Source organism: Amaranthus tricolor, chromosome 7, assembly GCF_026212465.1.
Source record: "Amaranthus tricolor cultivar Red isolate AtriRed21 chromosome 7, ASM2621246v1, whole genome shotgun sequence".
NCBI lineage: Eukaryota > Viridiplantae > Streptophyta > Magnoliopsida > Caryophyllales > Amaranthaceae > Amaranthus > Amaranthus tricolor.
In genome coordinates, this window is record NC_080053.1 from 31,463,693 (window position 1) to 31,485,796 (window position 22,104).

The 22,104-nt window shown below is 34.6% G+C and overlaps 1 protein-coding gene across 1 annotated transcript; it reads left to right on the plus strand.

Moving 5' to 3' along the window:
• The first annotated feature begins 7,885 nt into the window (after positions 1–7,885).
• Positions 7,886–15,880, plus strand: LOC130818360 (glycerophosphodiester phosphodiesterase GDPDL4-like). The gene is made up of 9 exons (XM_057684508.1): positions 7,886–8,247; positions 9,710–10,006; positions 10,789–10,904; positions 11,007–11,508; positions 12,157–12,195; positions 12,288–12,572; positions 12,673–12,815; positions 13,295–13,775; positions 15,340–15,880. Exons 1-9 carry the CDS (start codon positions 8,139–8,141, stop codon positions 15,627–15,629), a joined length of 2,262 nt encoding a protein of 753 aa, XP_057540491.1. The 5' UTR covers positions 7,886–8,138; the 3' UTR covers positions 15,630–15,880.
• Positions 15,881–22,104: the final 6,224 nt, after the last annotated feature.

Below are 22,104 nucleotides of genomic sequence, written 5' to 3' on the forward strand. Positions count from 1 at the left end.
TATACGATTCTGTAATACCCCTCCGTTCTTTTAAGTTCTTCCACCTTATTATAATGGGTAGTTTCATAAGTTCTTCCACTTTAGAATACTTTTTATTTTTAGAAAGTTTTTATCTCACTTTTACCCCTTAAATCCCCCCTTTTTCTTTTAATTTACCCGGAATCATCTGAATACATTTATTACTCCTTCTTGGGCTTTGCGTTTTTGCATTATTACGCCTACTCCCTTCATGAATGGTCATTTCTTCCTCCTCCTCTTAAACGGTCATTTCTCTCTCTTCATGAACACCATTTTCATGGCTTTTCCCCCTGTTTGTTCTTCATTTTTAGTGCATTTTAACTGCATTAAAATGTAGATCGATTTACTCTCGTGATTTTGAGGTTCGTTTTGTTTGTTTTGGCAAAGTTTCGAAATTTAAAGGCCCCTGTTCCGGAATCCGCCATTATCTTCATGAACCTTTAAGTCTTTGCAATGGAAAACAACGAATCTAAGAGTGACTCCACAATTCCTTCATATCTTTGTGACGGTCTATACAATTATGGTGAGTTGTGTTGTAACAGACTCAAAATTCTTAATTTAAATCTTCCGATTAATTGTTTTGAATTTTCAATTCAAATCTGTAATCCTTTGATTATCAGTTTCAAACCATCTTTAATTCTTAAATCTTTTTCAATTTTGTAATTTCTTTCAAATATTAAACTTTAAAATAGTATTTTGTTTAAAATCTTTTTATAAGCACTAAAATATTATTTTATTATTCTATAGTACGAAAAGTAAAATTTTATTATTATATTCATGGTTTTGTAAAACGTTACTTTTTTACTTTCTTCCTTAAACTAACATTACTACTTATTATTTTAACCTTATAATTTTGATGTAATTATTTTATACATAAAAATGAGTCGTATTTTTATTTTTAACATTAAGTATAGTTTAAGTAAAATTTTAAATGAACTACATATTTTCATGATCAAATTTACCTATTATTTAAAAGTATATTCACTTGTACATACGAGAACAAAATTTTGATGAACCAAAAAATCCTTTCTATGGTAACCCATGATGTTCATCACTTACACAAGCTATCACCATTTCCTTACACAAGCTAACCTTCTTCTACACTCCAAACTCTTACACATTCGCTTACACACTCCAACTCTTACACATTTACTTACACACTCTAAATCACTTACACAAGTTAACCTTATTCTATATTCCTAACACTCTTTTTCATACAATCTAATGAACTATAAAGTTGCCCAAACCCATTATAAATACCCTCTTTAGCCATGAGATCACTTACACCACCATCATCAAATCTTTCTAACATTCTTTCTTATATTTTCACTTCATTAAAATCTTACTACATTAATACCTTTATTAATTGAAGAAATTAAAGAACATGGAGCTTAGAACACTTTTTATTTAGCTTAAATCATCATCATTATTTTGGGAGTTGGTATTAATTATCTTTGGAGCATTATTATCTATCTTGGAGGATCTTATTTCTTATTATTTTCCTAATTAGTACTTAGTACTAATCCTTGGTGTTAGTATGGTATAACTTCTTATCATAATCTTTTTGTGGAATTTTACATTATCTTTACTTTATAATATGCAAAGTATGAAATATGTTGATATATTTTAATGGAATTTAGTTTAATGAAATTATGATCAAGATTATATTAAGTATGTGTATGCTAAAAGTATTTTTAGTATGTTAATTTAATTATCTTTGAACAAGTTTAGGAAGTTGAGTGCAAAATTATTTTCTAGTGATATTAAGCATGATTTATGTTATAAACTAGTGCTAGTATATTTATGAGTTATGTGTTACATTAGAAATGTTATTATATTTAAGAATTTATTTTATGTTAGTTTTGTATCAATATGTTTATGTTAGCCTTCAAACTAGTTTATAAGGTAGTAAGTTATTTAATGAATGTATTTTACTAGGTATGATTATATTAAGAATATTGTTATTATACTTTATTCTAAGATTTAAGTTTATCCTTAAAGTTATAGTAAATTTCTAAGTTATAGTGTAAAGTTTTTATTTATTTAGTGGTTATGTTAATTATTTAAATCTTGAATTTACTATAATAAATTAAATGAAGTTGTTTTGTCAGTGAAAAAGGCCCAAAAATACTCATAGGTCATTCGACCATTATTATATTAAAAAGAAAAAGAGTTTGATTTATTTTTTTTATATTATTATAAGCTAATTGTTGATAATATTAAAATAAAATCTTAAGAGTTATTTTTGAGAAAGCTTTATAAGTTATTAAATATTGAAGTGATTTTCTAGAATATATGAGATTTCATAATTTAAAAATAAAAATAAAAACTTTTGTGACATTTAATTACTATTTAGTACAAAATTAAATAATATTTTATTTTCTAACTATTTGACAAAAATGTATATAAAATGATGTAAAAGTATTTTTATTAACTTGTTCTTAAACTATGTGTGAAATATTGATTTTTGTGAAATTATAAGTTTTATTTGTTTTATAACTAGAATGTTGATTTTTGCGAATCTAATAAGTGTACTTGTTTTTCCAAACTTGAAATAATTATTTTTGATAAACTTGTTGAATTTTGAAAACTTATCCAAAGGTTGCAGTTTTACTTGAATTTTAATTATAATGTTAGATTTTGTGAGGAGAATAAAGTTTTATTTAATTTAAAGTTAGAAATTTTGATTTTGGGGACTTATTTCAAGAGAAATAGATTTTAGTAGCTACTTGTGGAAAATACTAATTTGGAGACTATTAATAAAATATTAAGTTATTAGTGTGAATTTAGTGACCTATTAAAATAAAGTTATAAATAAAATTTAATGTGTAAAAATTAAGTAATGAACATATAAAGACGTAAAGGTAAATTAAACGTTATGATTAAGAATTATATTAAATAAATGAAGTTACCACTTAGGTTGGTCAAATTCAAATTCAAAGTCAACTTGAAGTAATAAAAATGTGATGTACTTGTGTGAAATGTATTGATTGAATGACCCTGATAGTAAGGTAATGTCGAACCATGGACCGGCATGTAATATCCCGGCATCCGTGTTGGCCGACACGTAAAATGCGGTGTAAGACAAGGGGTTCGCTACCTATCCTGTAGAGCTCGAGCATAAATATTGTATTGGAGGGGTGACGACTCCCATCACAGTTAGGGTTTAGGACTACGGTTCTCACTTAACCAGACCCTTGCATATATCAGGTGGTGTCATATTGATGTGCTTGTTGATCAGTGATAAACTTGATTAGTGTTGATGCTATAATGCATGGTACGGTTATGAGTATTAACCAAATAAACATACTCAAGTGTTAAGATTACCGAATTGTATAGGTGGTACTAACGTACTTCTGTCAGGATCGAGAATGGTATCTTAATGACTTAATAGTATGTAACAGAAAAAGAACATGGTAAAAGTATACGGTGGTGTCAATTATGTAATACCCCAAATTTAGCTTGAAAAATGATTGATAGGCTACTCATATCAACAAGGTGCATCTTTTTTTTCTAAGGAGCCCATTTGCTAAGAACTCCACAGTTAAGCGTGCTTGGTGGGGAGCAATCTTAGGATGGGTGACCTCCTGGGAAGTTTTCCCGGGTGCGCACGAGTGAGGCCAAAGTGCGCTGGAAAGACTTGTGTTGATTTGTGGGGCTAGTCTACAGTCTCCAAGAGTAGTCACCAGCGGTCCGAGGGGCCGGGGTGTTACAAATTAAGTCAATTAAGTATAAGTTCGTACTTAAATTATTATTTACTAAATGTAGCGTATAATTTCCATATTTTGAGCTGGATAGGAAGTTATGCTCGGCGTTAACCGCTGGCCGATTCAATCGGCTGTCATCCGTATCATGGATAGTAGTATTTTGCAGGATTTAGTTCAGGTTCCGATCCAGGCCGCAGCAATTACTATTTATCGAGAACTTAGTTGCTTTTTGTATCTTTATTGATGACTTGATGATGATGTATTTTTTTTCTTTTTGAGCAAACAATATTTCTTATCAGAGGTAATAATATTTTTCTTTTGTTTTAAACAGTTTTAGTTTTATGATTTAAAGTTTTTAACAATTCGGCATTTTGAGATTTCCGCAATATTATTTTTTTGTATTAAACATTATTATTAAATGTTAATTATGTATCAAGATTGCCGCTCTTGTTACATGTGTTCTTGTTCCCTCCATGGTCGTTTCCATTCCTACTCCAATGAAATTTTGAAGTGGTCAAAAAAAGACCTTGAGGCATATCAAAAGGTACTTGAAGATGATGCCACATATGTGTATTATGAATCTCCACCAACTTCTCCTATTGTTGAAAAGGAACCATCTCAATTATATTCAATAACTCCAACTAATGTCAAAGAAGATGAAATCAATTTGGTTGTCCCTGACACTCCTGAAGATGTTATTGCGTCTAGGGCAAAATTGAACCCCAAAAAACGTGCTTAATGATTATAAGGTTGTTCTGATTTTTTTTTTTGTTAATTAAATTTGAAAAATTTGAGCTGGTTTTATGTGTTGTTTGATGCTGGATTATGATGATCTTGTATTTATGTTTGATGTTTGTTTTTTCGTTTGTTTTTTATGTGTTGTTGTTGATATTGTGTTCTTCTGGTTTATTTGGGGTTTTTTCGTTCTACTGTTGGTATTATTTGTTGGTTTTAGGGTTGAGGTTTGTTGCCGGTTTTATGTGTACAAGCCCTTGTGATGTCAAATTGTTAAACCTCTAAATTTTGAAAAATTTACTTTGATTACTTGGTTGAGTAGCATTTGGTAAAACAAAACCCATCACTTGATTTTTTAGCATGTTTAGTTACTTCATTTGTTGATGATCAATTATAATCTGAGAGGTTTCATAACCTCTATGAAGAATCAGGGGGCTTTTTTTTTGAAATTATGTAAAATAATGAAGTGACTTGCTAATCATTAACGTGGCTTGTGATTAACAAATTGTTGCTCCTAAATTTTTAAAGCTACAATTTTAATGATGATTTTGAACAAAATAAACTGAGGGGCTTTGATGTTTGTCATCCTTGAGTTTCTTCAACTGCCTGATCATAAGCTTCTTGAATGATCTCTGTTGTTTGTGCATCATCCTCATTTTCTGTTAATGTTTGTGTTTGTTGTTAATCCCTGTTTGGGTTAAGAAAAGCTACAGCTTCTCTAACCAATTGTGTTGGGATTCTTACTTGAATCTTTAACCTACCATTGTCTTCTTCAACCTTCTTTTCAAAGTGTGGTTGTATGTAGTCATTAGACCCCTTAACTTTTAAAATCTCATTTAAATGGTGTTGTAATGAGATCCACACATTACTTAAGGTTTTTGGAAAATAAGTTGCCTTAACTCATTCGTGAATCGTGAGTCTTGGCTTATGTTGATTTTGTTGCTGTGGTCCTAGTTCTTCCATATTCTGTGGCTCTTCTTCTGATTCAGAACTAGACTCTGGAACGTATGAATCCGATCTAAAGTACCAAGCTCCCTGTTGCTCATCTTCACTTCCTGAAGCCATTGAAGACTAATGATGCGATGATCTTTTTCACAAACTGTTTGGCTACTGATTTTTGTAAACTGTTAAGAAAAGCTTACTGATTTTTGGAAGATAATGTTGCTGATTTTGTAAGCTGTTAAGAAAAGCTTACTGATTTTCGTGTTTGGCTACTGATTTTTGGAAGAAGATGCTGATTTTTCCAGATTGTATTTGGCTACTAATTTTTCTAGATTGTATTTGGCTACTGATTTTTCCAGATTGTGTTTGGCTACTGATTTTTCACAAACAACATCCTTTATAGGCTAAAATGGAATTTGTAAGGTCATTTTTTCAGATTATTTGATGTAATTTTTGATTAGAGTACATGTAATTGGTGATCCATGTTAGTTTAATTTGGTGAATGTATGTAATTTGATGATCCATGATTGTAAATTTCTGATTTTTTTGATTTTTGTATGGAGGGATTAAGTTCCCTCATTTTTAATTAATTTAATTAAATCAGTTTTTTTTGTTTTACTTTTATTTATAATTATTTTCTCTTTCATACTTTCAATACAATCATCACTTCATACTACTATTTAATTAAAATAATATCTACTGTAACGAAAGATTCTCTTTTTCTTAATATGTGTGAAAAACCCAAAGTGAAAGCACATAAAAGATTGGAGGGAGTAATTCACATAATATACTCCTTGTTTTTAAATTTTTAATATTGAAAATAATTATGAAAATTATAGGTTCAAAAACTACACTAGTATTTTCAAATTGGAAATTGTCTTATTGACCGAGAGTCCAATGAGATCATGACTATGAGGATAAAGTTTTGGAATTTCCATAATTTCATTGGCCAATAAGACCCATTAATTTATTTGATCATATTTGTGTGGATTCATATCGTCATAATTTTGAATAATGTTAAAATCCCACTTGCCATTTCTCCAAAATGCTAGTTTTAAATATTGTTAGAGTAAACAGTTTAATTAAAAGTTTAAAGTAATAAATATAGATTTAGGATATATTATGTAATCTATTACGTTTTCTTAAATAATTACTCTTTTAGATTAAAAGTGTAGATGTAATAGTGCGCAAAGTGCAGATGTTATAGTGCTAAATATTTAACTTGAAATTAAAGCTAAATAAAATTTAAAATCAAAACCTTTATGTATTGGGGCTGATTGATTAAGTTAATTGAAAGTAACGTCCATAAATCACTATCAACGAAAATTCAAAAGATGGATGTATAAATGATTTTTAGAGTAAGGTTGAAACAATGGCCCTTCACTCATAATAAAGTCGTTGTTGTTATGTGCATTGGCTTGTCTCTCATATATTAAATTGTAGGTGACTTATGAGTATGAGTATGTCTTCTTTTTTAGTTTGCATTAGAAAAATTAGAAAATTATCATTTGAAACTAACATGATATTTCATCACATTTATTGATAAATAATATAATAACTTAAATAATAATTCTACTACAACTTCATATTTCTAAAACTAAATCCTCTATTAATTAGATAAACTCGATCATTCTCAACTCTCAACTCAAATGATTTGCAAGTTTCAAGCTTTAGCCGCTCTTCAGATTCATAACATGTAAAAGTAAAGATGTTTATTCGGGTTATCAAATTGATTTTAAGTCAGATGTTATGGTTAGATTCAAAATTGGATTTTATATAATTGTAAATTCATTTTAAGTCGGGTCAAATCGAATTCGGTTACTAGGTCGGGTGAATATCAAGTATCAAATTTATTTTAAACACTTCTACATAGTCATTGTTGTATGCAAAAATCCAACTTTATATCACCATATAATAAACCTCATAAGACCAGTATCATTAATGTGAAAATTTTCCATGAATGGAAATTTTTTTTGTGGATTTTTGTATCTACTAGTGAGTGAAGCAAAAAAACCTTACAAATGTTTCTAAAAAAAAATTCAATGAGAAAATCTACCACCCAAAACATATAGAAGCTTGACATTTATCTTAATAATATTTTTTTTATTTTTGTAAATAGATTTTTTTAATGTATACATATATCAATATATATATATATATATATATATATATATATATATATATATATATATATATATATATATATATATATATATATATATATATATATATATATATACTAATGGTCATAAAATTTATGCTTTATAATTAGATATCTATTTTGCTATATTTTCACATACTTAAACAAAAATTATTCTTTAAAATTCAATATAAATTAGCATTTAGAAAGTGGTGAGAAAATTTTTTTATTTTCTATTGATGTGATAAATTTTCTATATCAAAAATTTCTACGTGAGAAAAAAAGGGTAGAAAAATTGCTCACACTTAAATAAGAGTGAGAGTGCTCTAAAATAATCCAATGTCTTCCCTTTACAAATTAAATATCTTCCTACACCTAAAAATATTGGATAATTCCCATTTTGATTCCAAAAAAATAAATAAAAAATCCCACTTCAAAAAATATAAAATAATAATATTTAATTCCACTACCAAGACCAAGTCTTTTTCCCCTAAAGTTTCTACAAATTTCTCCACTACCCACATCATATTACTTCCTAAAATCTTCCTCACCAGTCACCAGTGAAAAATCTTGCCGGAATATATATTTTTTCGGTAATGGAAAGCTTTAATTTTGGTATTGTTGCTACTGCAGTAGTTCTATTTCTTCAGTTATCTGTATTTGTTTCAGCTCAGAATGCTAAAAGTTCATGGCTTACCCTTGATGGTACTCTTTCTATCTTTGTATTTTAGCTTGATTTTGTGTTTATTGGTTTTTTTATTGGGTAACTTTTGTTATGTGGGTTAATTTGTGAAGTGGGTTTGTGCTATTTTTTGTGATTATTATTAATTTGGTTTCTGGGTGATTAAAGATTTTTTTTGTTTTCTTTTTTTGATTTGGTTGATTATTTCTGAAGTGGGGTTTGGAGTAAAGTATGCTAATTTATTTGGAACTGTATTTAAGGTTATTTATCAATGGAGCTTTTTATTTATTTATATATATATTTATTTTTTTTTATTGGGAGTTGAACAGACCAATTTGACTTGGTGGTGTATAAGATTGAAATTTTAGGAATTAATTTGAGAAATTTACTGCTGGAATTAATTTGTGAAGTAGGATTTTGTGAACTTAATTTTTTTATGATTCTGGTTAAGGTTAATCCCTATGGAGGGTAATTGAACTTCTTGACTGGTAGGGAGAATCGAACCCTTATAAGTTACAAATTATAATCTACATTAAAATCACATTTTGTTGTGCAATGGATAGGTTTGTTAGATCTCTTGTATAGAATGGATGCTATTGAATTTCTAATCGACAGTTGGGATTTTGTACTTGGATTATTATTGCCTTATTTGCTAATTTGAGATTATCCTAATTTAATTCACTGCCCAGTAGCTATTCTACCCAAATCTGGTACGAACATATTTGGTACCCTGTGTCCCGACCCACATTGTCCGATTACTTGATAATCGGGTATCTGGATAATTCGGGTCCGGACATCGGTCGTTCACAAACTACACGACTAACCGGACACGTGAGTTTCAGGTGGCCAAAATGACAGGTACCCTGTTATGAACACCTAATTCTAACGTGGTATCAGAGCTCAATTTATTGTTGGATCTTTATGACTGGACATTTATTCTTACCACCGGTAAAGGGACCTTTTAATTGAATGTCTATTCCCAATAGGTTTGTAACACTTCTAGTAGGCATAAAATTCTATGGATATTCACATGTTTGGGGAGTGTTAATGTTCCCATTGTTGTACCCACATGTGAATTGTCTTACATCAGAGAAAGAGAAGAGAGTATACCACTGTATAAACTTAAGAAGTAATTTCCATTACCACCAATTGATTTTAGCAGTGAACCACCTTCGAGTTTGTAAATGGGTTACCCCTCTCTTTGTTTGGGTTGCCCATGCCGATTTCTTACTAATAATAACAACATGGTAATAGTAGGTCCTACATCAGTTGTTATGTTATAAATGGGTTGATATCTAAAATCAAACTCAAGTAATCATGAGCTTCAAATGCATCTAATTTCAATCCTTGTAGTCAAGTACTATATTTGGTTGTCCATGCCAAGTTTTCATCTTTTTTTTTTCCCTTCAATCTAACGTTTTTGCTACTTTGTGATTCTTTTGCTCGAGTTTCTATCATCTAATGGGAAATGGAATTATTATGCAGGCTCCCCACCGTTAGTTATTGCACGTGGTGGATTCTCGGGATTTTATCCTTCGTCTAGTTTTTATGCCTATAGTTTGGCAATGGAGACTTCTGTGCCAGATGTTGTCTTATGGTGCGATGTTCAGTTAACGAAGGATGGAGTTGGCATATGCTTCCCCGACATCAAGCTTGATAATTCATCTGATATCAAGTATGTGTATGACAAAAGGTCTAGTACTTATGCCGTTGATGGTGTTAAAATAACAGGGTGGTTCTCAGTTGATTTTACCGCCAAAGAACTATTATCGGCTGTCTCTTGTAAGTTCTCCGAAATTATTTCTTTTACGCCTCTTACTCAATTGAGCATGTTCGCTGTTTGTTGCTCGAAATTTTCTAATAATTTTCATATCTCATTTTCCTTGTGGAGATTTCACAAGCAAGCTGACAATATTCTTTCTTTGTATTACACGGTGAAGGAAAATGAATAATTTATTCGGTGTTGTGTCATTACTTCCCTTTTTTCTCGAAGCTACATTTGAGCCATCACAGTCAAATGTAATTTTTTTCAATAGGTTGCTTTTCTTATTTCTAGTGCTATATAATGCATTCATCAGTCCTTTTGAAATTGCTATTGATAGTGACATGTTCCAAGGAAAAATGTCACTTTCAATTGCAAAATCAAAGGGACAGAGGGAGTAGATGTAAGGTTCAAGGAGAAAAAACTGGATTAGACTCATTTGAGATGTAGTAATGTCTTTTTTATCTATTGTGTGTTTCTTTGCATCCCAATGCTAGATTTTATATTCTTCTTCACTTTGAGGTTAGCAAAATCCATATAAAGTAGATCCTCGTGTCCGTAAATGAATATTGTCAAAGGAATGCCGGGTCAAACAAGACAAAGAAATAGGATGGAACTAGTATCTAGTGGTGATTCTGATGCTTTGCTGTAATTTCTTCTCATTTATCATTCATCAACGGCATTTTTCTTCGATCTTAGTTAATGGAGTGTTGACGATATCTAAGTGCAGCATTTCCCGGGCATATGATTTTATTACTAAATACTTGATTTTTTTAATTGATTATATTCTGACATGCCACAGTATCTCAAGGAGATTATACTCGAAGTCCAAATTTTGACTCCAGTCAGTTCCGTATTCAGACTGTATATAATGTGTTCACACAAAACAAGCCTGCGGGTTTGTGGTTAAGTCTTCAGGTATAAGTATACCTGTTTAAATTTCAATTGAGTACCGTTCTTTGCATGTTTTTCTATCGAGTATTTCGGCCTGAAGCATTTGATTGGTAATATTTTCCGCAGAATGATGCTTTCTATAGCCAGCATAATCTGAGCATGAGAAGTTTTGTCATTAGTGCTTCAAGAAAAGTGGTCATTAGTCATATCTCGTCGTCTGATGTCAACTTTTTACGAGGCCTTGCAAGACCTTTTGCATCGACCAAGACCAAACTGGTTTTCCAATTTCTCGATAAAGATGCAACTGAACCTTCAACCAATCAGACTTATGGTTCTCTTCTAATGAACCTTTCTATGATTAAGGCATTTGCTTCTGGAATCCTCGTCCCAAAAAGTTACATATGGCTGGTTGATGCAACCTTGTACCTCACATCTCATACTTCTCTGGTGGCGGATGCTCATAAAGTCGGGCTTGAAGTTTTTGCGTCAGATTTTGCAAATGATGTTTCTATTGCATATAACTTTAGTTACAATCCAGTTGCTGAGTACCTCTCTTTCATTGACTATGGAGACTTTTCTGTAGATGGTGTGCTGTCTGACTTCCCGATAACGCCATCGGAAGCGAGGGGTGAGCCTTTTATTTTATCGTCTCGTCCATACATAGTAGCTGAACCAACTAACAAAAAGATATCTATGTATTCCATTACCCCAAATGCCATTAAATGACTCTCAAGTCTCACCTCTAGGGACTATAAGGGGATTTTGGGGTTCTGATGTACGCAACCTTAACTTTGTTAGTTATGACAAAGAGATTGTTTCTGATTGACCCTTGGTAGCAAACATGATCTGCAACTTCAGATAAAAGATATCATCAAAGAAATTTAAATTATCGCTCTAGCATTATTATTTACAAGTTGAGCTAGAATTCTCTACAACAGTATTTTTTTCGTCTTTTACTTATCCCCTGAAAGGCTGAAACCATTTGTTGGGATGGTTTATCCCATATCGACAAATTAAAGATGGTGTTCAGATGGTATATATCTCCTTGGCTTATGAAGTGTGTGCACCTCGTGTTTTCCCTTTAATATGCTGACATTCACAATAAGTCTAGCCTAATTTAACACCATTAATGAGATACAAGGTTGTTCTATGTACCTTATCTTACTTTGTTTTCGTGATCTCGATGAACTTGGACAATCATGTAGATGACTAGAGCTAATATTAATGGAGAAGCGACAAGCGTAGTGTATGCTAATCTTACGTTAATGTTTCGCAGAGTGCTTTGCCCACATGGATGCTAATGCATCACCACAAGGTTTGTAACTGCACTCCTTTTTGGGTTTTCTAATCTTTTATTCTGAAATGGTGAATTTAGATTAACACTTCCCGCTTTTTTTGTTGTCTCAGTTAAATCGTTGGTTATATCAAACAACGGGGCAAGTGGAGACTACCCGGGTGGTACTGATGTGGCAAACCAACATGCTATTCAAGACGGAGCCGATGTGATTGATTGTACTGTTCAAATGTCAAAGGATGGAATACCTTTCTGTTTGAGCTCTGTCAATCTTTTGAACACCACGCTAATTGGTCAGACGGAATTTAGGAGCCTTTTATCAACTGTGACTGAAATCCAGACGACTCCTGGAATTTTTTCGTTCAGTCTGAACTGGACTGATATTCAAGGCTTGACTCGTAAGTTCGGAAAATTAGTGCTTCTTGTTGAGTTGAAAATCATGAGTTTTGTAGCCCCAAGCATTGAATTCCGCGCTCATTTTATTTTTCTTGCTTGCAGCTGTGATACGGAATCCCTACTCAGATTATAACCTCCTCAGAAATCCTAAATACAGGAATGCTGGGAAAATTGTATCCTTGTCCGACTTCTTGGACCTTGCCAAAAACGCAACTTCACTTTCTGGTGTCTTAATCCAGATAAATGTGAGTGCACTGTGATGCTAATTTTTCTTTCATCGCTTAGTCCAATTAAGACGGTTACTAATATCTTTGTCCCGAAATAGTATGACTTTTGTTGTGTGAAAGAAGCATCTGTTGGCTTGCGGTTATCTAGGCAGTCGCATGAGACGTGAAATGGGCACAGTGGTTGGGTTTTGGGGGGTTGGATGTACGCAAACTTACCTATTTTAGTGATAAGAAAGAGGTCGTGAAACATCATATGCAATTTCACATAAATAAGTACAAATGATTAATAAGCCATTGCAATATAGTTTTATATAAACTGAACGTCTGAACCAAAAAACTATAAATCTTTGCTCCATTGAAATAAATGATATGATGATAATATTTTGCTTAACCTCTAAAGCAATGTGGCAAATTGGTTTTAACCAGTGTCACGTAATTCGCTAATTGCCTCAGTGTTAACTAGTACTTAATCCTCCTTTTTGTTGATGTTAATTCAGAATGCAGAATATCTGGCAGTAAAAGAGGGCCTCAGTGTTACTGACGCAGTTACGAAAGTGTTGGACAAAGCTGGTTATACCGGTCCAAAAGCTGAACAGGTTAAAATTCTCTCCACAGACAGCTCCGTCCTCAAGGCAATGAAAGGAAAGAAATATGAACTTGTTTATCAAGTTGACGAATCAATTCGTGGGATTGAGGATAATGCTATAGCCGATATCAAGACCTTTGCTCAATCCGTAGTTATCATAAAGGCAACTATCTTTCCGGATAACGGGGGATTCCTTTCAGTTGCCACCGGCATTGTCAAGAAACTTCAATCTTCTAAGCTCCATGTGTATGCTCGTCTTTTCAGAAATGAATTTGTAAGCCAAGCATATGACTTCAACTCTGACCCAATTGTCGAGATCAATTCCTTCGTGATGGGTGCTGGAGTAGACGGCGTCATTACGGACTTTCCAAAATCTGCAGCTCAATACAAGAGTAAGATTTGACTATGGTTTAAATTGTCATTCTTGTGCTTCAGCTGCTGTTGTATGTGGATCCTTTGGGATTCCTCACTATTATTAGTGTATATAACATATTATGGGGGGCCTCAACTGTAACACCCCGGCCCCTCGGACCGCTGGTGACTACTCTTGGAGACTGTAGACTAGCCCCACAAACCAACACAAGTCTTTCCAGCGCACTTTGGCCTCACTCGTGCGCACCCGGGAAAACTTTCCAGGAGGTCACCCATCCTAAGATTGCTCTCCACCAACCACGCTTAACTGTGAAGTTCTTAGCAAATGGGCTCCCTAGAAAAGAAGATGCACCTTGTTGATATGAGTAATCTATCAATCCTTTTTTTTCAAGCTAAATCTGGGGTATTACACTCACCCCCACTTTAGAATACAACGTCCTCGTTGGACCGTAACTTTAGGATCTTTTCCCCCACTAGGTGCACTGAACACTATCAGCCACGGTCGCAGGGTTGCTCTGATACCATTTGTAACACCCCGGCCCCTCGGACCGCTGGTGACTACTCTTGGAGACTGTAGACTAGCCCCACAAACCAATACAAGTCTTTCCAGCGCACTTTAGCCTCACTCGTGCGCACCCGGGAAAACTTCCCAGGAGGTCACCCATCCTAAGATTGCTCTCCACCAACCACGCTTAACTGTGGAGTTCTTAGCAAATAGGCTCCCTAGAAAAGAAGATGCACCTTGTTGATATGAGTAGTCTATCAATCCTTTTTTTTCAAGCTAAATCTGGGGTATTACATCAACTATCAACTTAAACTTTTTGTTGAGTTGGTTCTTTAACATAGTATCAGAAACTAACGTGACAAGAGGCCACATATTCGAATCTCAACATTAACTCATTTAAAGTGGAATATTCAGCGCTATGCGCATCCACACTTCTAGCCAATGGGCTCTCGTGTGAGGGGGACTGTTAGAGTATATAACGTATTCTGGGGCCTCAACTATCAGCTTTAAGTTGGTTGAGTTGGGTCCATGACTACTACTACTAGTATACATGTTGATCGTTTTGAAAAAAAAAGCCTTGTTTCTTTTTATTTAAGGGTAGCTCGAGAGTGCACTAGAACCAAAGTCTGTCCAAGTATGTCGGTCGGTCAGACATCCGAGTACTGCTGATCCCGGAAAATCTATAACTATCCTGAGCTGGCCCTTGGAATCCCCTTTGACACTCAAGTTGGATAAGTATACTTATTCAAGAGGAAGGAGTGACTAGAAAAAGAGTCTTCGAGTCTGTCTAATATCTAAATACCTATAATTGTGAAGCCGACATTTTGTATTGTTCGGGTCTTCATATAAACGTCAAGGCCGTAGTCACTTGTTAGTACATCATTGAAGTTCGCGGGTTAATGCTATTGTTAGGTGGAAAGAGTTTGGTTTCCGTACATATAAACATATCTAGACGACTAGACTTCAAGAACAGACAAGTTTTTTTGGATCATTGTCATTTTCGTTTGTTTATCAAGTGTTTTACAAGCAATTAAAACTACTTTTAAGGTATTATTCTCGTTCTCTCGACACATCTGCAGGGAATTCATGTCTAAAGCTGAAGAACTTACCGGTATATATGCAACCAGTTCAACCGGATCATTTCCTCCGACTCATCAACCCCGCTGTTCTGGGCCCCGTTCAAGCTCCTAGCCCGCTTCTTGAAGCCAGCGATTTATCCGAACCGCCCCTTTCTCCTGCTGTGCTGAACAGCTCGACCACACCACCAGCAGAAACCCCGAAAAAATCGCCTAGTGACCAAGCGCAAATTTCTGCTTCAGCATCATTATCTTTCTTAGCAATGATTGTAGCTGCTGCTCTGCTGTTGTGATAGAAATTCGTAAAAGCGATTGGTTCATGAAGAATTGAGACAGTTAAGTTTAAGGTTTATGAATACTTTTGGTTTGTATTAATTTTATTAATTTCAGATCCAATATTTATACAAGCATTAGGACCTAATTAAGGAAAGAAAAGATGCTTGGAAAAACAGCAATTACCCTAATTACAATGATCAAAATAAGCCAACTGAATATTTGTAGAATAACTTGATTATTCTTAGAATATCAGTAGAATATCTTAATATTTCCTACACTCCCCCTCAAGTTAGGTGATGGGATTCCCGATACCTAACTTGGATAAAGTAGTTTCGAAGACTTCAGCCGAAACACCTTTCGTGAGAATATCTGCTAACTGTTCTTCTGATTTTACATGTGGAATACTGATGATCTGCTTCTCCAATTTCTCCTTTATGAAATGTCTATCAATCTCTACGTGTTTTGTTCGATCATGTTGAACTGGATTCTCTGAAATATTGATAGCTGCTCTGTTGTCGCAAAATAACTTGCATGCTTCTGTTGGTGGGAAGCCAAGTTCATGTAAGAGCTTTCTAAGCCATAGTATTTCTGTTATTCCTTTTGCTACTCCCCTAAATTCTGCTTCTGCACTTGATAATGCCACCACCTTCTGTTTCTTACTTCTCCAAGTAACCAAGTTTCCCCCTACAAGAGTGAAGTATCCTGATGTAGATTTTCTACTATCTCGATCTCCTGCCCAATCTGCATCTGTATAGGCTACAAGGTTGAGATGCCCATTTTTCTTAAAGAAAACTCCTCGATTGCTCGTTCCTTTCAAATACCTCAAGATTCTCAGAACAGCTTCCATATGTGAGATCTGTGGCAAGTGCATGAATCGACTTACAACTCCAACTGCATATGATATATCGGGTCTGGTATGGGACAGGTAGATAAGTTTTCCTACCAGTTTCTGGTATTTCTCCTTGTCAGCAGGTTCTTCTCCGGGTGTTGTTTGGAGTTTATGATTGGTGATTATTGGTGTTTCTGCTGGTTTACAGTCAAGCATACCTACTTCCGCTAGCAGATCTAGGACATACTTCTTTTGATTGATGAAGATTCCCCTTTTTGATCGGAAAACCTCAATTCCTAGAAAGTACTTTAAGTTTCCTAGATCTTTCATTTCGAACTCCATGAATAATTTTTCCTTGAGTGCCTTTATTTCTTCCTCATCATTTCCGGTTATCACCATATCATCCACATAAATGATCAAACATGTAATCCGACCATCCCTTTTCTTTAAAAACAGAGTATGATCAGACTGGCTCTGTATATACCCAAATTCCTTCATTGCAGTGGTGAACCTCCCGAACCAAGCTCTTGGCGATTGTTTCAACCCATACAACGCCCTGTTAAGTTTACATACTTCCCCTGGGGCAAATTCTTCTGAAAAACCGGGTGGAGCATGCATATACACTTCTTCTTCGATCTTGCCATGTAGGAATGCATTCTTTACATCAAACTGGAAGAGAGGCCATTCTTTGTTGGCAGCTATGGAGAATATGACCCTGATGGTGTCTATCTTGGCAACTGGGGAGAAAGTCTCAGAGTAATCAATCCCGTAGGTCTGTGTATAACCCTTTGCCACAAGTCGTGCTTTGTATCTGTCAATAGTTCCATCGGCAAGATATTTAATTGTAAAGACCCATTTGCAGCCAACTGGTTTTTTCCTCTCAGGTAGAATGCACTTGTCCCATGTGTTATTTCTCTTCAATGCTGAGATCTCATCCTCCATTGCTTCCTTCCACTTTGGGTTTTGGAGAGCCTCTTCAGTGCTCCGAGGAAGAGAACTTGAGTATAGACTTGTCTGAAAAGCAATAGCTGTCTGTGCCAAGTTACTTGTCTCTCGGTTAATAGGATATCGGGATCTCTGAGATTCAAACTCTGGATCATACCGTCTTGGGGGAACACCTCTTTTGTTTCTTGGAGGTAATTCGTATCTGCATGGAGGATCAACAATACTAGATACATCATTGTTAGTTTGAATTTCTGGTGCAGATAATACCTCTTGGGTCTCCGGAACAACTTCTTGATCACTGGATGCCTCAGACAAGTTAGAGTCGGTGGCCTGAGGAGAAAGTAATACTATGTTTTCCGTGACAATATCTGTGGGATTACCTACTTGCTCTTTGTGGTTTAGATCATTAGTTACAGAATATGTGAGCCAGCTTAAGTCATCAACTGTAGTCTCCCCCTGAGGACGATGCTGGGAGTAAAAATAAGAATGCTCAAGGAAGTCACAATCCATCGTAGTATACATTTTGTTTTGAGTTGGGTCAAAGCAACGATATCCCTTCTGATTATTTCCATAGCCAACAAAGATACACTTAACAGCCCGGGGTTCAAGTTTATTTCGAACAGGTTTTGGCAAGTGAACAAACACAACACACCCAAAGATTCGGGGGGGGTAAGGAGTGGTATGAGGGAACAGTGGTGTAGGTATGAAGGACTTCAAGAGGAGATTTGAACTTAAGGGCTTTGGAGGGTAGTCTGTTTGTGAGGTAGGTGGCAGAGGCAATGGCTTCAGGCCAAAAAAAGGATGGGACATGAGCTTCAAACATAAGAGCTCGCCCTATTTCTAGGAGAGTGCGATTCTTCCTCTCAGCTATGCCATTCTGTTGCGGGGTGTGAGGGCACGAGGTTTGGTGAATGAGGCCATGGGTAGTGAAGAAGTTATCCATATGTTGGTTTATGTATTCCCCCCCATTGTCAGATCGAAGTATCTGAGGTTTGGCTTTAAATTGGGTGACAATCATGTTGTAAAACTTGACAAAAACATCAAACACCTCAGACTTATGTTTTAAGAAGTATACCCAGCACATTCTAGTACAATCATCAATAAAGGAAACAAAGTATGAATAACTATGTTTATTAAATTCAGGAGCAGGGCCCCAAACATCAGAATGTATTAAAATAAACGGTTCATTGCTTTGATTTGAACTAGGAAAGTAGGAATGTTTGTGACTTTTTGCAAGAATACAAGCTTCACAATCTAAGACTACAGTATTTTTAACTAGAGACGGAAAAAGATGTTTCAGATAACCTAGTGATGGATGTCCGAGACGTCTATGCCACGTCCATAACTGATGATCTGTGAACCCTTGAGCAAGCAAAGTGTGACCCGTTTGAATCGCTTCATCCACATAGTATAAACCATCTCGTTCAGTACCACGCCCAATAGTCTTCCCTGTCTGAGCATCCTGCACAACACAACCAGAAGAAGACATAAGCACAGTACAATTTAATTCTCGAGTTAATTGACTGATAGACAATAACTTGTGAGATAAGCTAGGTATTAAAAGACAATTGTTAATTTTGAGAGACGGAGAAATAGCAACGGGCCCAGCTTGGTCAACACTCACGCACTCCCCATTAGCAGTTTGAATATAGGTTCGGGTTTTTTGATGAGTGGATAAAAGATCACGAGGGTCAAAAGTCATAGTATCAGTAGCCCCGCAATCAAATATCCATGGGGATGATAGACAAGGCTTGCATAATAAACCAAGTTTATGGGTTTTTGAGGTGGGTTTTTGAGGATTAAAAATGGGCCGGTTTTGAGTGGGCTTAGGGTTTGCTTGAGGGCCGGTTATAAAAGGGTGGGAGTGTTGCCCTTTCCCTTCCCCACTCATCTCAGTTTCCAGATTCTTCCTTCCCTTCCCCCTTTCTCTCTCTTCTGATACGTCTCTTTGTGCTTTCTGTTTCTTTTCACCTTCAACACTATTCCTGTCTTCTTTTGCTTCTATGTGAGTGGTTGGTTTGTTGGTGGAAGATGAAGCGCCAGTGGCCAAGTGAGCCTTGCCGCCGGTTCTTGACGGAGCTTTGGTGGCGGCTTTCCGCTGCCGGTGTTCCTCCCACCATTCCGGGAAGCCAATGATTTTAAAACATCCTTCTTTTGTATGACGGCTCCCTCCACAATGACTGCACCTCAGGTGAGTTTTATCCTCTTCATTACGCCGAAATGATACATCTGACCGGTGTTTAACGGCCAACCCACTCCCTATTTCTGAGGGATTTTTTCCCGGTGATGAAGTGTGGATCATGATACCACGCCTTGAAATCTCTCGCCTGATTGTAGCATACGCCATATCTACAGTTGGGAGTGGATCTTGGTTCAGTAAGTCCTTCTTTTCTTTGTCAAACGTCTCATTTATTCCGGCCAAAAATTGAAAGAGACGTTGTTTTTAGATAAATGTGTTAAAAATGGTGATGTCTTCATCATGAACCATCGGATTTGGTTGCCTTTGATCAATTTCTTTCCAGATTGTGGTCAATTTCCCATAAAAGACCTCTAATGGGTCTTGGTTCTGTTTCAAGTTACTTGCCTGTGAACTCAGATCAAAGATCTGGAGTTCATCTCTTCCACTGCATATTAAGACTTCAATTCCCCTCCATAATTCCTTTGCAGTCGTGTAATCTAGAAATTGATTCACGAGTTCAGTGTCTATATTTGTGATAATCCACGATAGGACTATTGAGTCTTTTTGCTTCCATATTTTGTAATCCGGATCAGTAATGCTAGGGGAATCGTCGATGATGTGGCTGAGACGACCTCTGCATTCTAAGGCTATCTTCATCATTTTACACCAAGTTGTGTAATTTTGGTAGTTTAATTTTTCGGTCAATTTTAGGTCTGGTGAAATGGTTTCGATGGTTGTGTTTGGTTTTTGCATTTGCTGGAACAATTTGAACATGTGTTCCATTTGCTCCATAGTTATGATTTGGTTTGGGTTTGTTTCAGTCATTGTTGCAGGTAAGGTTTTAGGGTAGATGATGAGCACTAATGGTGTTGCCGGTCCCGGAAAACACCTTCGGCTCTGATACCATGAAGAATTGAGACAGTTAAGTTTAAGGTTTATGAATACTTTTGGTTTGTATTAATTTTATTAATTTCAGATCCAATATTTATACAAGCATTATGACCTAATTAAGGAAAGAAAAGATGCTTGGAAAAACAGCAATTACCCTAATTACAATGATCAAAATAAGCCAACTGAATATTTGTAGAATAACTTGATTATTCTTAGAATATCAGTAGAATATCTTAATATTTCCTACAGTTCATCCCACGGACTTGATTATTTTTGGAATTTTCGTGCTGCAGATCATGCTAAATCTGTTCGTCGTAAAGTTCTTTGTTGATCTAAATTATGTAATTTTGTTTCATCCCCCTTTTCTCTTATATTATTTGATTGTTATGTCCATTACATTGATCTTAAACATTTCAGTTCTTGAGACTCGAGATCTCGATTCTCCAGATCTCGAACCGAGCTCGGTTTTTACCCTTCTGTATCTTCCTCTATGTAGGAGTATCTCTGTAAGAAAATTCAGTCAGTTATTCTTTGTGTATGATTCATGCTAATATTGATCATCCCTCTTAGTCCTTAGAGTAATATTTATTTATTCATGTTAATAATTATTATACCTCTTTGAGTATATTAATTATTTATTCATGTTAATAATTATTATCCCTCTTTGGGTTTATTATCTATTTATTCATTTTAATAATTATTATACCTCTTTCAATCATCATTTTATTAAATTTCACGTCATGAAGAGGCATGCTTCATCATCCTACTATTTTTTCTAATTACAACGTCAATATATAATCAAAATTATAATCTATAAATCGATTAACGCATTAACATCGATAAAAAAGAATTATTGGATCCAACTAAAATGAGTTTCGGAAAATTTTTAATCTATTTTACTTTTGGTTAAAATGAATTTTTTACTTTTAGTTAGATCACAAATTCAAAATCAGATCAAACTAGCTATATATGATGCCTGTGATATCTAATATTCGATAGCTACTTTTAAAACTCCTACAAAGAAAATTTTGAACTCCAAATATTTTTATTTTATTCTCGAGCTACAACTATCCATTTTTAATCGTATTTCGTGTCAAATTTTAATTCAATAAAAAATATAACATATCTAAGCTATACTGTAGAAAAGAGTAAACAAAGTAGCTTTCTAATTCTCAATTCTCATATTGCTTGCTCAAAACTTGGTTGTTAGCCGTCCATATGATAATGAAGCCCCCAATTTCCGATTCCTTCACAATTATATTAATAAAATATACTTATTATACCATACCATACCATATTATACCATTGTATTCAATAAATCCCACTTAAAATATGGTCCAAAGGTAGTTAGCTGATAATTACTCCTCGAGATAGGAATAGTTGATGCCAGATATGTGTACGAAAGTCTCAATAGTTTTCTTGCAGTCTTTTTTTTTAGTGTGTCTTAGTCGGTTTTTATACTTATAGCCTGGTTAGTTTTTATTTTCCTAGATATGTGTATGGAAGTCTTAATAGTTTCCTTTACATGGATTTTATATGTCAGTCAATACTCGAGTTGAAGGGCTCTCTTCGATCACAACTTTTTTATGATGAGTGTATTGATCTGCCTTTATTTTTACTTTCTCTAAATTCTGCTTTTGAACGAGAC